Genomic DNA, 18,463 nt, shown 5'->3' on the forward strand with positions numbered 1-18,463 from the left:
GAGACCCTGTGCTATGCACATTAAATGCATTACTCTATTAATCGATGAGGGCAGTACTACTATTATTGCCATTTTAGATGATGTCCAAGTACAATAACACAACCAGATTCTAATCTAATTCTAACACCACAGTCCACATTCTCACCATTATGCCACCACACTAAGATATCAATTAAGCAGACCATAGGTTACCAAATCAACTGAATGGTGATATTAACCTCTGGAAAACAGAGGTGCAGCTTAAGCTTGATAAGAAGTAGCTACAGGTCAAAATGTAACAGCTTTTGAAAATATGTAACTGGCTGAATCAGTCACAGAGCCTGAGGAAGCAGAGCCGGCTTTGCCACACAAGCTCTCAACAGTTTTACAGTCTCTGCACTGGGGAGGATGTGACGACAAGAGAAACAGGCTATATTCCTCTAGCAGTAGGGTTTTTTTATTCATGGACTCATCTTCCATCATCCATAGAAGCGGTGAAATTTTATTTTTCCTTCACGTCTGAATATGCTTAAAAGTTTGGGTTCTAGCCCTGGCTGGCGTAGCTCAGTGGATTGAGAGCAGGCTGAGAACCAAAGCCTTTGTAGGTTCGATGCCCAGTCAGGGCACATGCCTGGGTTGCAAGCCACGGCCCCCAGCAACCGCACATTGATGTTTCTCTCTCTCTCTTTCTCCCTCCCTTCCCTCTCTAAAAATAAGTAAATAAAATTAAAAAAAAAAAAAGTTTGGATTTTGAGTTTTATATTGCCTCACTTAAACTGATGTTAGTCTGACTGTTTACTTCCCTCGGGAGATAGAATTCAGTGAGCAACAGTGCATGACACAATTCTAATCTACTTACGTCAGGTTTTACACTGTTCCTTCCTCACCCCACAGCCCTCAGTTTAGAATTTCATATTTCTTTGGCTCTACTGTGACCACAACAGATCTACCTGGTAAGTAAACTGAATATACAAAAATATAAAATCAACTAGGGAAATAGTCCCAAGAGAAGTTTAATAAATGAATTATGAAACTGAAATAGAATTTAATACTATTAAGGCTTGAGGGCCTTGTTTCTCAGCACTAGATGGCAGTGTTACAAACCAAATGTGCTGTCTCTGAGTAGGGACTGATTGTGGATTTAAGCTAATTTTAGTTAATCAGATGGCTTCTGACGATATGCATAACTCAGTATTTTAGAAAATGTTGCCACTTTGTTCTAGAAAATGGAATTTTAAGTGTAAATGTATGTAAGAAATGAAAAAATAACTATCAGCATTATTTGCATTAGAGGGTACAATTCTTTGAGTATCCACCACTTGAATTCTGTATGTCTACAGATCCATCACTGATGCTTTTGTTACAAGGTTGAGCACCCGTGGCTTGTCACACTCATCTCTCATCTTTCGATGAATGGTGCTTTCTGGTTCCTTAGACATTTTTTGAGGGGTTCAATTCTTCATTTGGGTCTCACAATAACTGTTAGACAATGCAAAACTCATGGCCCCATGATTAAAGAAAAGGGAAGCGACTGGCTCACTGAATACTCACAGCTGATAAACCATACCGGGAGGAATCTAGGAACCCTGCTCCTTCTTTTCCTTCCTCTCTCAAAATATATAGTTCAAAAATTAAATTTTACATAGGACCTCTTTTAATACATATTTTTGAGCTTCAGGACCCTAAATATATGTTCGGTAAAAATGGAGAATAGGAATGTAGTATACAAAATATTGTTTAAAGTAATTATCATGTAATACCTAAAAACAATATGGACAAATTGCTGATGGGAATGTAATATGGTAGAGCCTCTCTGGAAGACAATTAAAGCTGTTTCTTATTAAACTGAAACATGCAATTACCAAATAACCCAAAAGTTCGCACTCCTGGGCATTTCCTCCAAAGAAATGAAAATTTATGTGTCAAATTTGCACATAAATACTCCTAGAAGCTTTATTTGTGTTAGCCCAAAACTACTGAGTTGGCCAAAAAGTCCATTTAGTTTTTTTCCATAATATAAAAGATATTTTTAATTTTCACCAATAACTTTATTGATTTGGATACTTTGAGTATGTCAGCTATCTCCAGCTTTTGGCTTCTGGTGGGTAGAGGCCAGGGGTGCTGCTAAACATCTTCCAGTGCATAACACAGCCCCACAGCAAAGAATTATTTGACCAAAATGTCACCAGTACCAAGAAACTTCACAAATTACTTTTGACATGTTTGATCAGTCACAGCATCTTTTCCATACACCACGTAAGTCTTTTTTTTTTTTGCATTTCAGCCACGTTTTTACCTTTCTTAAAATAATAAACTGTAATATGCTGAAAATGTTACATATTTTCTTTCATCTTCAATATTAAAATGGCTGCATAAAAATTCACCAATTTTGGTAAGTTTTTAAAGATTGCATTATGATGTGGCAGCTGTCACAATACAATCTAACAACATTGTTTCAAATGACGTTAAAAACAACTAAGCACACTACTAGACACATTTCAGAAAAAATGTAATAAACTTTTTGGCCAATCCAACAAAAACCCACATGTCCTTCAACGGGTGAATTGTATACCATTTATACAACATTCTTGAAATGACAATTTATAGAACTGGAGACAGATTAGTAGCTGTTAGAGGTTAAGGATAAGAGGAGAAGGGAAGATAGGAAGGGTATAATAGGAAAGGCAGTGTCATAATAAAAGGGCAGTCCTGACTGGTGTGGCTCAGTGGGTTGGGTATCACTCTGTGAACCAAAAGTTGCCAGTTCAATTCCTGGTCAGGGCACATGCTTGGGTTGCAGGCCAGGTCCCCAGTTGGGGGCATGTGGGAGGCAACTTTCTCTCTCGCCTCCCCTCCCTCTATAAATGGAAACAAACAAACAAATAGAATCTTAAAAAACAAACAAACAAACAATAAAAGGGCAACACAAAGAATCCTTATGGTGGGAAGTCTTCAGTATCTTGACTTTGGTGGTAGATATACAAAGCTACAATACATGTTACATAAATATATAAATTTATGTATAAATGTTGTTAGATTGTGTGTGTATGCATGTATATATTTAGTTCTGTACAATTTTATATATAAAATTGTACAGAACTAAATATATACATGCATACACACACAAATACAGATAAAATTGAGGAAATGTTAACTCAGTGGGTGGAGTGTGTCAATATCCTGGTTGTGATATTGTGCTGTATTTTGCAAGCTGTTATCAATGGGGGAAATGGGTAAAGGCTACATGGATATTGACACAATGTATCTATTTCTGTATTATTTCTTAACTGCATATGAACCTATAATTACCTCAAAATGAAAAGTTGAATTAAAAAACTAGGTTTTCCTTAGTATCTGTTCATTTATTAAGCCATCAGTTACAAGGCAGACAAATTTGCTTGCCCCCAGGGAGCTTACATTTTGGTGGGGAGGAGACACAATGAATATATATGAAAACTACAAACCGTATTAGTGGGGTAGAGGTCTTAGGAAGAATATAAAGCCCAGCAGGATAGGGAAGAACTACTATTCAAAACAGAGAGGTCAAAGAAGGCCTCACCTATATAAAGGACAACTGTGACCTGAAGGAAGAAATGGAGCAAGCCATGAATAGGACAGAAGTATTCCAGGCCAAGGAAACAGCAAGTCCAAAGGCCTGCCCATGGCAGGAGCTAGCCTAGCACATTTGGGGAAAGGCAAAAGAGCCAGCAAGGCTGGGGCCAAGTGAGCAAGGCAGAGGACAGAAGATGAGACCAGGATAGGGGGCCAGATCAAGTAGGGCCTCATGGTCCACTGCCATGACCTCGGCTGTTGCATAAGATGGTATACCACTGGAGAGTTTTAAGCAAAGGAATGCCATAATCTAACTGATGTTTTGCCAGGATTACTCTGGCAGCTGGGTTAAGAATACGTGAGGGAGTGGCAAGGACAAAAAAGCTGGAAACCAGCAGAGGCTACTACTGTAAAATCCAGATGAGAGATAGCTACATGGACCAGGGGAAATCACATGAGTAGATGTCATTATTTTGCCGCCCATACATACCTTGAAAGATAAATGACAAACCAAACCTGTACCGCATTAAAATCCTTATAAAATGTTACTCTGTATTTTGTTATCTGGGACAAAGCTAGGACTTTAGCTGTACAAACCTTATCTTGTGACCCTGGTGGCGTCTCTTCTAGAGTCTCAGTGCTTCCCAGATTGGAGAGCTGAGTACTTGGCTGTAACCCAGGGCTGGAGATATTTGAGTCACCCATCTGATTCTTAAATTAAAAGGAAAAGTTTATCATGTGAAAAAGTTTGCTATTATTTGGTTCAAAACACAGCAACTGAGGTTATCAGAAGTGCTTTTTGAAAAACAAGCAAAAAATCCAAACGTTTTACTTTGGACCCTCATGTAACTTATACAATAAAATTTCTAGCAAGTTGAGCACTTCATTTAGACAATAGTAGCAACAACTGTTATTTTTATAACCCTTTTAAGGAAAAGCCAATGGTATTACTTTATTACATATACTTTTCCATTAAAAAAAAACTTCCTACCAATTTTGTTGAGAAATAACTGACACACATCACTGCACAGGTTTAAGACATACAACACTATGGACTGATTTACATGCACTGTGAAATGATTATCACACTAGGTTCAGCTAACACCCATCTTTTCATATAGGTACAATAAAAATAAAAGGGTCTTTTTGTTTTAACATATGGTAAAATTAGCCTTTTGGGGGGTAAATAGTTTTGTGTACCTATCACTATAATCAGATGTAAAATAGTTCTATCACCCCCAAAACTCCCTTATGCTGTCTCATTGTAGTCATAGCTTCTTGCATTCTTAGAAACAAGTGATCTGTTCTCTGTCACTATAGTTTCGTCCTTTTGAGAATGGCGTAAAAAATGGAACGCTGACTTCTCTTTCTTAGTATAAGAAAGGCCTTAGTATAATGCCTTTCAGATTAATCTAAACTGTTGTACGTTATTAATGTTCATTCCTTTTTGTTGCTGAGTAGTATTCCATGATATGACTACATTTCAGTTTATTTAACTATTCACCCATAAGAGGGCATGTGTGTTGTTTACAGTTTTTGGTGATACAATTGTAAGGCTTTTTAGCATAGACAAAAGTTTCATTTCTCTAGAGTAAATACCATATTTTGCCATGTATAATGCACACCCAAATTTCTGTGCACATTATACATGGGATTATTATAAGCACAGTACATAATTATTTTATATCCATGGGTAATGTGTACCGTTATTTTTCCTTCAAAAATTTGGGCAAAAAAGTGTGTATTATTCATAGCAAAATATGATACCTAGGAGTAGTACCTAGGTCATTCAGTAAAAATATCTTTCTTCTAAATTTTTATAGTTTTGTTTTACATTTAGATCTATGATCCATTTTGAGATGATTTATATTATAGGTATTACATTTAGGTTGGGGTTCTTTTTTTTTTTTTTGCATATGGATGACCAATTATTCCCAATTATTTGCTGAAATTATCATATAGTCTTATAAATTAAATTTTAGGTCTCTAAACATCATAATTATAGGTGATAAAACAGTCATAAAGTGTTGTAAAACTCCTGTTAATTTGTATATAACACTGAAAGTGAAAATGTTTTTTGTTCTTAAAGAGAATCCTAAAAAAAGAGATGGAAGTAGAAATATGAATTTTTATTTTTATTATTTTTTTATCCTTACCCAAAGACATGCTTATTGACTTTAGAGAGAGGAAAAGGATGGGAAAGAGAAAGGGAGAGAAACACTGACTTGAGCCATCCATTGCCTCTTGCATGTGCCCTGACAGGGGCCAGTCCTGCAACATTAGCATGTGCCCTGACCAGGAATCAACCCATGACTGTTTGGGTTTGTGGTATGACTCTCCAACTAACTGAGCCACACTGGCCAGAACGAATTATGAATTTTTACTTAAATTCTATTTGGGTTATCTGATCTTACATCTGGTGAGCATGATCTATGTCAAAACGAACACCAAAAACAGTTTAGAATATTCAAGATAAAGAAAAAAAGCCTTAAACTTCACAGTCCAAAAACATTAATTTGTTCTGATACCATACAATAAATGGATGTGCTTAGTGCAGGAGTAGATACTTGAATGTCAAATTAATGAGTGATACATATTTTTTCTATTTAAATGCCTTAACCCTTATATTATTTCAAAAAGCCATTTATGCCATATTACCCATTTAAATAGAGGTGAAGTAGCCTGAAAACCTATGAATTATCTTCTAATGTATTTCTTTGTACATCATCATCAACCAGTCTCAATGCATTATGGAAAAATGTATGGAACTGAACTGTATTGGGTTACTCCTGAATACTGGATGCTGGTCTCCTTTGCCCTCTCCTGCCGCCTGGAGGCTCTGGGGCTCCCCCTAGTGCCTTTCAGGGGGGCTCAAACAAGAGCACTGCTAGGCTCAGTGATCAGAGCCCAGATGCCCAGAAATCATTACCTCACTGTTAAAACTAACACTCGTGCCTTTTTCTTTCTTTTTTAAAAAGGAAATGGTTTCACTTTAGTATAATGCTATTATCTTAAAAAAATAAATTGTATTAGAGAAAACATAAACTCAAAATGTTGTTCCTAACAAGTTCTTAAAACAGTGGTAGTGGTATAAAATGTTATGGAGCATTTTAAAAATTGGGAGTTTTTCACATAAAACTCTGTTGTTTTCAGAGAGAAGCTAGATAATTGGCAACAGCCTGGGGCTGAGCTACAACTGACTCTTTCTGACATAGTGATAGGCTCTCTGTCTGTGCCAGATCCTCTCTGGATCCTCTCTGGCCTGTTGTATGCACTATCACGGTCCATGTGGTCTTGGGGAGATTTGAGTCTGTGATTCTCAACTCAATATGAGCTACAAGATAGGATGTATCTTTAAGATGCCATTTATTTATTTTTAGAGAGAGGGGAAAGGAGGGAGAAAGAGGAGAGAAACATTCAATGTGTGAGAGTTACCTCTTGCACACCTCCAAATGGGGACCTGGCCTGCAACCCAAGCATGTGCCCCAACTGGGAATTGAACCAGTGACCTTTTGGTCCATTGAGTCACACCAGCAAGGGCAATATAGGATGTATTTTAAAAGGTCTCCAGAACTTCACATACTTTTTCCTACATATGCAGTGCCATTCCTAGAAGATTTATTCTGAGTTTTCTGTTAATGACAGTTCCCAGTGTTTGTGAGGCTTGAGGAAAATGACTAAGAGACAAGCTCTCTGGAAGGAAATCTGACAATATTGGGTAAAAATCTTTAAAATGTCAAAATCGGCCCTGGCCAGGTGGTTCAGTTGGTGGGAGTGTTGTTCTATACACAAAAAGGTTGTGGGTTTCATCCCTGGTTGGGGAGAACAAGGGAGACAACCAATTGATGGTTCTCACATTGATGTTTTTTCTCTCTCTCTCAAATCAGTGAATGTATCTTTGGGTGAGGATTAAAACATAAATAAAAGTCAAAATTATTTGAACTACCAATTCCATTTTAAGTACTTATCTTGAAAGAAAATGTGGTACCTGATTACTTAGGTACTCTTCAAGGGATATATTCTGAATTCTTAGCAGATAGAATCAGAAAAATCTTGGGTATAGTTTACATAAGGCACAGACGGAAAAATAACAGCTATTACCGTATTTTGCCATGTATAATACACACTTTTTGCCCACATTTTTGAGGGAAAAGAAAGGATGAGCATTATACATAGGCAGTACTAATTATGAATTTATAGAAATGTTTTTAATTCTTTTATTTGTGCTTATGTGTTAGAAGTGTAACTCTAGAAAGCAGTAATGATAGCTGTATGCAAAATACTACTCTGGAATATAATAATTGGTTTCATATATAAATAAAAAAATGAATTAAAAATTAAAATAAGATTTTTCCCATGAAAGTGTGGGCCAAAAACGTGGGTGCACATTGTACATGCAAACACATTATACATAGCAAAATATGGTAACATCACAATTCTTTTTAAAAAGAAATTTTTTAATTCTACTAAATGAACTCTCACAGGGACTCCCTATGTAGTTACTGTCAAAAGATGGTGTTCTTTGTGGGAAAAAAACCAGGTTACAGAACAGTTAATAAAAACTATTTTGAAAACTAGTTAATAAAATTAATATATACAAGTACACCACACACACTGGGGCGTATTTATAGATATATTTCTGGAAGGATACATAACAAGGCATTAAAACTGATTATTTCTAGGTGGTAGAATTATGGCTTTTTTCTTTTATTGTAATTTTTAAGTGTAAAAGTTTTTGTAATTTATAGGTACTACTTACATAATAAGAAAAATAATGGTGCTCCTTATTTTTTTTAAGAACAAAAAAGTCTAGGTGTAAAATTTTTCAATTAAATTAAAAACAACAACCACCACCACTACCACCAAATAACCCCTGCCAAAACCCAGGATTACAAACCCAGGCTAGGAGCAGCTCAGAATGGGCCAAGTGTAAAGGACTGTGGTTTCAGCTACTTTTCTCTACATTAAAAATAAGAAAGTTGGTTGGATTTGAAACCACAGAAATCCTAGAAGAAAACACAAGCAGTAATATCTCGCACACTTTTGGTAGTAAGCTTTTTTTCGGATATATCTCCTCAGGCAAGGGAAACGAAAGAAAAAATAAACAAATGGGACTACATGGAACTGAATGGTTTTTGCACAACAAGAGAACCATCAACAAAATGAAAAGAAACCCCACTGAATGGGAGAGCATACTTATTAATACATCTGATAAGGAGTTAATATCTAAAACTTACAAAAGAACTTAAAAACTCAATACCAAAAAACTCTCAAACAATCCAATGGAAAAATGGGCAAGGGACCTAAACAGACACTTCGTCAAAGAGGACAACATACAGATGGCCAATAGACATATGAAAAGATGCTCAACATCACTAATTATCAGAGAGATACAAATTAAAATCACAACAAGCACCTCACACCTATCAAAAAAGCTGTCATCAATAAATCAACAAATAAGTGCTGGTGAGGATGTGGAAAGAGGGGAACCCTTTTGCACTGTTGGTAGGAATGCAGACTGGTGCAGCTACTATGGAAAGCAGTATAGAATTACCTCAAAAAATTAAAAATGAAACTGTTTTATGCCCCATGATTCCAATTCTTGGAATTTATCCAAAGTAACTTGAAACACTAATTCAAAAGAATATATGCACTCTTATGTTCATTGCAGTGTTATTTACAATAGCTAAGATTTGGAAACAATCCAAGTGCCCATTAGCAGATGAATGGATAAAACAGCTATGGGACATTTACACAACAGAATACTATATGGCTGTAAAAAAGAAGAAAATTTTACTCTTTGCGACACCATGAATTGACCTAGCCTCATTATGCTAAGTGAGATAATTAGTCAGAGAAACATAAGTACCATATGATTTCACTCATATGTGGAATCTAGTGAACAAACTGAACTAACAAGCAAAATAGAGACAGACTCATAGAGAACAAGCTGACAGCTCTGGGTGGGGCTATCTGGAGGGTGTTGGGATGGTGCCAAAAAGAAAAAAAAATAGAACTCACTCATGGCCACAGACAATAGTGTGGTGAATGCAGAGGGGGGTGGGCAAGGGTGATGGCTGGAGGTGGAAGAAGGCATGAGGGGATAAACGGTAATAGAAAAAAAAAAAACCCTTGAAAAAACAGCAAAGTTGATTAAACCTAACTATAGAACTTGGGAAAAAAATTTTTATTATAAAGAGTTTTTATATTCAAACTGTCTGTATTATAAATACCTCACTCAAAAGTCTTGAATTTCATTCACTTTATTATATACACTGGACAGGAGAGATTTAGAATTGGGATTAAATCCTATCATTGAGGCCTGGCTTGTGCCCCTGCCCTTGACTCTGTCAGTTTCCCAGGTGTCTCCCTATAGATAAACAATGGAGCCACCAGGAACCATGTGGCAGCTGAGGAGAACGCATCCAAATACTAAGATAATGAATTCAGGGGTCACTGCTAATACCAACTCCATTCGGTTAGATGTTAGGCCAAGTGCAGACAAGAAACAAAACTGTCGTTTACGGAAGCTCTATTTGTGGACAGTTTTCAAGAGCAGAAAGAACATATTATAAAGTAAATATCAAAGATTTAACTAAATTTCCCAACTAAATCTAACCACAGGCAATCTCTTATTTCTTCCACACTGTGGAAGAATTTTCTTTACAACGGTAATTATTATTTTCTCCACATTCTTACTTTTGCAATGTTTATTGTAACTAGAAGTCACGTCAGATTTTTATTGCTATTTATTTTTTATCCTCACTCAAGGACTTTTTTTTATTGCTTCTTATAGAGAGAGGAAGGGAAAGAGTGGGAAACACTGATGCAAGAGACAAGAATCGACTGGTTGTGTCCTCACAACCATGAGCCCAGACCAGGGAATTGTAGTTACCCAGTCTGGGGACTGAACCTGAAACTTAGGTATGTGCCCTGGCCTGGAACTGAACCTATAATCTTTTGGTCAAGGGGTGATGTTCCAATCAACTGAGCCATACTGGCTAGGGCTCATGTCAGATTTCGAGATTGCCCACTTGACCTGGTGTTCCTTTACAGCTTTGTGCACAAACACCAAGTTTGGTTCCTTCTTTTCTTTTGTGGTTATTCACTCTTGAGCTTGAGTATGTCGGGCTACATACTGGAGTGTCTGCTCTACTGCACATATACTTTCTGTCCATGTGGCTCCTTAATCCAGTTATCACTAGGAACAGGTGACAGAGCTCTGGACTTATTAGCTACCTATTATTAGAACACAGAAAGCCCTCTAAAAAATAAGGCATCTCTGTAGATAACCCAGACCTCATTAAGGATATGAACACAAATTTGGGGAATATAAGGTGACTGAAAAGTTCAGAAAATGATTCTTGAAATTTATTCTCATCCAGTTGCTTAAAAATCAATGAATTCATTATAGAGAAGAATGGTTTTCCCATACGAATTTTCATAGATCTATAGGTTCCACCTAATTCTCTATGAGCCATTGAGGAATTTGATACAACTTAAAACTTCTCATGGGCTCTATGTATAGTTCTCTACCTAGGAAAGGGGACTTTTCGTTGGTCTTTGAATGTGGAAGGTTTATTGTATAGTTTATGGTGGAAACTACCTTCCAGAGCACTGTTTGAAAAGTTTGTTCCCTGAACTTCAGATTCTTTTTTTTTTTAAAGAATTTTATTTATTTATTTTCAGAGAGGGATGGGAGGGAGAAAGACAGAGACACCCCCCCCCCTCTCCGCCAATGTGTGGTTGCTGGGGGTCATGGCCTGCAACCCAGGCATGTACCCTGACTGGGAATTGAACCTGCAACACTTTGGTTCGCAGCCCACGCTCAATCCACTGAGCTACACCAGCCAGGGCCAAACTTTAGATTCTTAAAGGGTAGTATGTGAAAAATGGTTTTACAGTCAAATCAATCTGGGAACTGATGTTTACTGTTTTAATTATTGTAGGGACCTCTCAGCGTCTTGAGTCCTTAGTACTTAGAGTCCTAAGAGGGCAGGGCAAGAAGAGCAAAGCTAATAATGTTTTCTAACTCATTTGATCAACTGGAACCTTTTCTCAAGAATCACCTGTTAACAACGCAGAGACCAGTGTTAGAGTGGAAATGTTTGGGAAATACGGTTTTAGAGAGCTTTTCATACCTTGTTCTCTGAGCTTTTGGTGAGGGTTAAACAAGAAATAGAAGTACTTAACTCAGTGTTGAGTAAAGAGTAAGGAGACAATTATAATTCTGCTGAAACAAAGTGGAAACCTTCAGTCTCATTCCAATGAAGCGTAGGGCTTCTAAGAGCTGATGTCAAGTGAAAAGCCAGGACAGTTCCAAAGCCACAAGGTTTGAGGAACACTGAGGAAATGTCTACTACTTGGCCCACTATGGATAGTTCATAATTATGTAATGAATAAATTAATGAATGTCCACAGCATCTACTTCATCCAACTCTGGGGAGAAAATGTTATCAGTTAACTTTTTTTAAAAAAGATTTTATTTATTTTTAGAGAGAGGGGAAGGGAGGGGAAAGAAAGGGAGAGAAACAGCAATGTGTAGTTGCCTCTCATGCTCCCCCTACTGCAGACCTGGCTTGCAACCCAGGCATGTGCTCTGACTGGGAATTGAACTGGCAACCCTTTGGTTCGCAGGCCAGCACTCAATCCACTGAGTCATACCAGCCAGGGAACCTTTTAACTAAAATGCAAAACAGAAAGAAAAAAGAGTTCTAGGAAAGCCCCTCATTTGGGTAAAACTCCAAATGATGTTTAATGAAGGCTGTGCAAATTAAAAGGTGCAGATTATCAGGATACTTTTCAAAGACTATATAAATTCTTAAGACCTAGCAGAGACTGCAGCGAAGAAGAGGCATGAAGCTTTTCCAGAAAGACCTGTTATAGGTTAACTTCTGCACTCCAAATTCACTTTCTCCCATTGTAATTTTATAGAAATGGAAAAAAAGTTCTCAATTTTCATGCTAAGTCAAAGACTCAAAGGTAAACAAATTTCTTATCTTTTAGACTTAAAACTAAAAGACATGCTTTTTTGAAGTAATTATTTCTGCTGACCCAGGAGGAGACTTCCCCAGTCCACAAGCCCCCTGCAGGCCTCCTCCCCCACTTTCATCTTCCCAGTTGGCATGCAGTCTCACCCTCTCGTACTCATCCTTGGCTCGGCTTAGCATCTCCAGGATGTCGATGGGCCTGTGGTCACTGCAGCCATTGGCCTGGCTGGGACTCTGCTTATCCCAAGCAGCTTGCTGAGAGCGCCGTGTCTCCTCTTCTACCACCCTACACGAGGAGAACCAGGTTTTAGAAAGACCTGTTTAGATGCAATCTGACCCAAGAACTCTTCTGGTGTTCCTTTCCAAACATAAAGGAAAAATGTCACAATAACACTGTCCTCACAATATAAATCACAGAGTCTTAGTTATCTCAGCCCGGGATATATGACTGACCAATTCGCCACTTTATTCACAGCACTGCCAATCAATACACTTCATTGTGAGAAGGACACCAATACAGAATTCCATTCTACAGTTGTTAGAAATAGGTACATTAAAAACTCTACTAAATTATCTTTCTTTTCTGAAGTATCTCAAAGTCAGTCAAAGTAACTGATAAGTAAACTCGTAAATGGACAATGCCACCAAGACAAAAGAAGTCTGCATAGCTGAACAACTCACTGTGGAAGTTTGGAATGAAAAATTCAGTTTTTAAAAATATGTATCTTGGAGGAGAATCTTCAAAAGTATGATAGCACTACAGGCAAACAAAAGGTTTCCCTCATTTTCTCCTTAAAAACCACTCAGCGGGTAACTGAGGTCAGGATGACTGTGGCAATGCCTTTATTCTGACTCGTGCTGCTTAGGCTAATTCTGTACTTGAAAATACATAAAGCAAGAAAAGGTGAGGGTTAAGAATGTCACAGGGCTGGGGTCTCTAAATCTATCTGTGGGGTCTTGAGAATATCCCCCTCCATAAAGGTCTGAAGCAATTATGGCAAAATGTCAGCAACTGAAAGTGAGGTGGTGAGCACATGGCTTCTTAAGTGTTTCTTGTATTTTTCTTCAAGCTTGGAATAATAGTAAGTTTTAATAAGGCAACTAGTCTCTCTCTTTTTTTTTTTTAAGATTTATTCAAGTTTCAGTTCCAACTGCAATGAACAGGACGGCCTGGCACAGAATATCATTGGCACAGTCACAACTTGATTGCTGTATCAACTGAGAATTCTTCAGACAGTGATGACGACAGGCAATACAAACAACAATTCAGTAGTAAAGGTTTTGTGTTATTGTTTTTATGGAATAAGAGGAACAGGGCAATGATAGATTGTTTAGTGTCACTCAATTCGCTGCTTTAAAATAGCCCACCCAGAAACTCCTAGTGTATGTGGTTTCTTTTATTTGAAAACATTGGGTTAAATAATATTAAAGACTATTTATTTATTTAGACTTTATTTACTTTTAGAGAGAGGGGAAGGAGAAAGAGAGAGAGAGAGAAAGAGAAACATCCATGTGTGGTTGCCTCTTGCACGCACCCCCCTACCCTGGGGAGAACTGGCCTGCAACCCAAGCGTGTGCCCTGACTGGGAAACAAACCAGCGACCCTTTGCTTTGCAGGCAAGCACTCAATCCACTGAGTCATACCAGCCAGGGCTAAAGACTTTTTTTTTAAAACAGCAAAATCATTCTGCGTTTTTTAATATACTAAAATGTATTATGATTCTCTAAGAAGGGTGGGCTTATGTATTTCCCCAAATTTATTTGACTATAGAATCTTCTCCTGAGGCAGGATTCCTATTTGGAAAATGCTACTTTAAGGTAATGATATCATTTTTCTATCTAGATTCTTATAGCTCTTAACAGGATTACTGTTTCTTTTCAAAAAGATTTTATTTATTTATTTTTTAGAGAGAGGGGAAGGGAGAAAGAGAGGGAGAGAAACATCGATGTGTGAGAGAAACCTCATCAACTGGCTGCCTCTTGCAAGCCCCAGTTGGACACCTGGCCCACAACCCAGGCATGTTCCCTGATAGGGAACTGAACCAGCAACCTTCCTGTTTGCAGGCTGGTGCTCAATCTACTGAGCCACACTAGCCAGGGCAGGATTATTATTTCTAAAACAAAGGTAGAACCATGAACCTTATGATAGACTGAAAGAAGACTGGCATGTGATAATGAGGATCAGACCACTTAGAATATTGATTCTTTTATGTCCATACTGGTAATCATCTCTTGGGAAATATTGTATTGTTACTGTGAGGTCTGTAGCAAAGTCTAAAAAGACTGGAGAGATAGACATTGGTTATTTTTTGATGGTGATTTATAAGCAATTTCACATTTTGGTACTTTTCTTCATTTTCCATAGTGAACAGGCACTCCTTCAATAAGAAGGAAAAGGACTATTTAGAATAACTTATTTAATATATTCAGTTATAGATCACACTGGCCTGAATCTACGTTTCATCAAGGACTCTGGTCACACAATCTGCTTCTACCTACCTCCTATCACGCTGCCTGGCTTGCCCATGCTTGTATTCACCTCTTTGCTGACCTGGTCTGGATCTGTACTTTTGATTCAGAAGAAGACATTTCTAGCAACCTTCTGCTCACCCGTGGGAACAGGCGCCTTACAAAGCTCACCACTGCTGAAAGCAGAAGCTGTTGGGTGGTGTGGAAGGGACCCTCCCCTGAGTAAGGCTTGGGCTCTCAGACCTCCTCCAATTCAGACTCTGAAGATGGACCTCACTTTTCTCCCTTCCTCTCAAATCATCAAATATGCCCCAAAAACTATCTGTAAGACCAGGAACAGAGCTCACTTCCATGAATTCTCTAAATTTTATAGTCTATGCAGGCAAACACTGAAACAAGTTTTACTGTTAAATAGTTTCTGGCGGAAGGGATCTCCTCTTTAGGAGAGTCAACATCTTTTATCAAGTTTAATGGATTTTCAACTTTGCAATCACCAAAGAGAATTTCCAGATTTATATACAGTACAGGTTTAGAAATGTGCTTGCTCTCCTAATAGCTTCTCAGTTTTTATAAACCACTTTTGGAATAAATAAACTTCTTACTTGAAGAATTTTTATTAGGTATATTGCAGCTTTCAAAAGTGACAAAAAGATCTAAAGTTAACAGAATGGTCATTGACAGACACATTTATTTAGATGCATAATATGCCAAAAGGAATTTTACCTGTGTTTCTTCTGGTTAGCACACATGACATTTTGAAATATGTAGCAAATAGAAGCTGTACACAGGCAAAGTTAGAGCAAAGAAAGATAAAGCAGTCTTTTTATCTTTGGTGTTCAGAATGCCATTTATCACAAAGTTAATGTGAACATATAAGGTATTCTCTTCAGTCATAAATAGGCCAGACACTTGAAAACTCACTATCAACAGTTTAACGAGGGTATTCTTTAATCACTTTTGATACTTCTCCACTTCAAGTAAAATAAGCTGAAAGCTTAAGTGAATGTTTCTTTTGGGCCTTTCTAGTGAAAGAACCCTGAATGCTCTTCTTTTTCCTCTCTGCTTCCTGTTTCTACTTCCTCATCCTATTTTGGGGTTCAGTATAATATTTTCAGACACTTTTAAGCCTTCAATTTCATTTATCATCTGAAGCATTACAATAGGGGTACCGCTTGCTCTGACAGAGAAAAAAAACTCAAAATGGTTTCTTGTGAATAGCTGCTAGAGCTAAAGAAGCTAGATTCTTTTACTCAGGATGCAAAAGCTCTCAACCTGCAGGAGAAAGTGTATATACAGTTGACCCTTGAATAATGTGGATATAAGGGGGGCACCGATTCCCTGCACAGCTGGAAATCTGAGTAGTTTTTAACTCTCCCCAAAACTTAACTACTAATAACCTACTGTTGACTGGAAGTCCTATTGATAATATAAATAGTTGATTAACATATATTTTCTGTTGTAAGTTAGAGAAAACAAATGTTATTAAGAAAATCACAAGGAAGAGAAAATAAACTTACACTACTGTATGTATTTATTGGAAAAAAATATCCATGTATGGACCCATGGAGTACAAACCTGTGTTGCTCAACAATCAACTGTATTTCTATATTCCAAAGTTTAGATATTAAAAAAATATCCTGGATAACCAAGAATCAACAAATCCGTCCATGCCTTCTAGGTAAACAGAAGTAAGCTGTCTTTCCTGTTACTTTCAAAACTGCAAAAAAGTAGCAGTCATCAAATAAATGACTTCGTAAAATAGTTTTTATCTGTTTTTTGAGAAAAGATGCTCTAAAGAGAAAGTATGGTTCTAGAGAGTCAACACATTTTCAAATATGAATGACACAGGTTCACCTGCAACAATCCTCAGGGGATGCACACAGCAATAAACACAGCCTACTCTGTGAGCTACAGCCAGAGCAGGCAAAGCAGGTGGCTGATTAACATCCAATCAGGACAAGTTAGCAGTCCTGGATTAAAATCTTAGCTATGAGTACTTCTTTTAAAGTGCAAACATATCCAGAATTGGAATTTTGGGGTTTTTATTTATAAAAATTAGTTTTAAAATAAGATTGTTTCAAACAACTAAGATTGCCTTCTCCCAAACACATAGATAAAAATCCTGCAGGAGAGAAAAGGGAATCTTGATTTGACAGAGGGGAAAGAGCTGTCAACATTTCTGAGAAGATTCAGGCAAAAACTGAAAAGGGAACGTAAGTGCATCAGAATAAGTGTGGCCACTGTAGCATTTTGCCCAGAGCTCTGGAGCTCCTCAGGCCCCTCCAGAACCACCGTGTCTTGAGCGCCCACAATCCAGACTGGCAATGCCAGCAATACAGATGAGCCATGAGGCGTGGCTTCTGCTGGAGGGCTTGAGTAAGGACAACGAACCACCCTTTAGAACATTAACTCAATGAAACTTGTTTTCCAAACTCCAAGATTCTGGCTTACAAAAAAAATCTCTCGGAACACAATCTATTAATGGATTGGCAACTATTAAACCTAGAATCTGTGTCAAAGACAAGTTCACTTAAAAGAGTGAATATGGATGTGTGCAGTTCTCCACCAGCTACTGAATACAGTACCACTTGTTACAGAAAATCTGGAGAGAACCTAAGTCGGATGTGGTGGTCAGGCTGCAAACTGCACGTAGACGGTATCACCTGAAGCTGAGCAGTATGATGGCACTAACCACATGTTCAACAGTAAGATTCTGGTTAAACTACAGTCTATCCACAGGACTGGATACAATGCAGTCACTGGAACATTAGAGAGGGCTTTTTAATGCTCTGGAAAAATGCTGTTGACATGAAAAGTAGGATGTACATACGGTATGCTATTTTTGCAAGAAACTATCAACTATACAACATAAAGTACGCATAAAGAAAGACCAGAAGGAAACATGCTAACATACACTGGGTGTAGTAGTAGGATTATAAATAATTTCAGATTTCTTTAGGCCTTTCTGCCTTTTCCAAATTTTTGACAATAAACAGGAAATTAGGAGGAAAATATATAAGTTAGTACACTCTAATAACAAAGTAAAGTAGGGAGAAAAATAATTTTGTCATATACCATTAATTAAATAAATCTATGGACTGATATCAATACTTACTCAGCCATGAGTTTGGCTATGCGATGACAGTCATTCTTGTCATAAAACCAAATACTGTATATTGACACTTGAAAAACAAAGAGAAAAAAATGATAAGGGGAAATGAGGTTTAAACATACATGTAAGAAATACAGTATTACCATGGAATGCCACAGAATGTATCACCAGACTCTCAAATTGTTAAAGATTCCTCTAAAGGAAAAAATGCCTTTCCCCCCAAAATGTTGAAAAAGGTCTTAATTATTGAAAACCAGTTCACCAGCTATCAAGCACTAGAACCTTTGTGAGTCTTGAAACTTAAAATACAAAATATGTTACAGTAAAAACAAAGCTTTAAAAACAAATACCAGCTCCAGAC

At 37.4% G+C, this 18,463-nt stretch overlaps 1 protein-coding gene across 3 annotated transcripts in view; it reads right to left on the bottom strand.

Annotated features, from left to right (window-relative positions):
• Positions 1-18,463, bottom strand: part of DCP1A (decapping mRNA 1A) — a 58,417-nt gene that overhangs the window by 13,643 nt on the left and 26,311 nt on the right. For 2 of the 3 annotated variants that reach the window (XM_045832328.1, XM_045832330.1), the window contains 3 exons: positions 18,106-18,172; positions 12,669-12,807; positions 4,129-4,242 (listed from right to left, as the gene is read on the bottom strand). In XM_045832328.1, coding sequence (XP_045688284.1) covers positions 4,129-4,242; positions 12,669-12,807; positions 18,106-18,172 — 320 coding nt within the window. The remainder of the gene's footprint in view (positions 1-4,128; positions 4,243-12,668; positions 12,808-18,105; positions 18,173-18,463) is intronic. The other variant, XM_045832329.1, reaches the window with a different exon arrangement.

The sequence above is a fragment of the Phyllostomus hastatus genome, unplaced genomic scaffold, assembly GCF_019186645.2.
Source record: "Phyllostomus hastatus isolate PE091 unplaced genomic scaffold, TTU_PhHast_1.1 phas_contig_16, whole genome shotgun sequence".
NCBI classification, from domain to species: domain Eukaryota; kingdom Metazoa; phylum Chordata; class Mammalia; order Chiroptera; family Phyllostomidae; genus Phyllostomus; species Phyllostomus hastatus.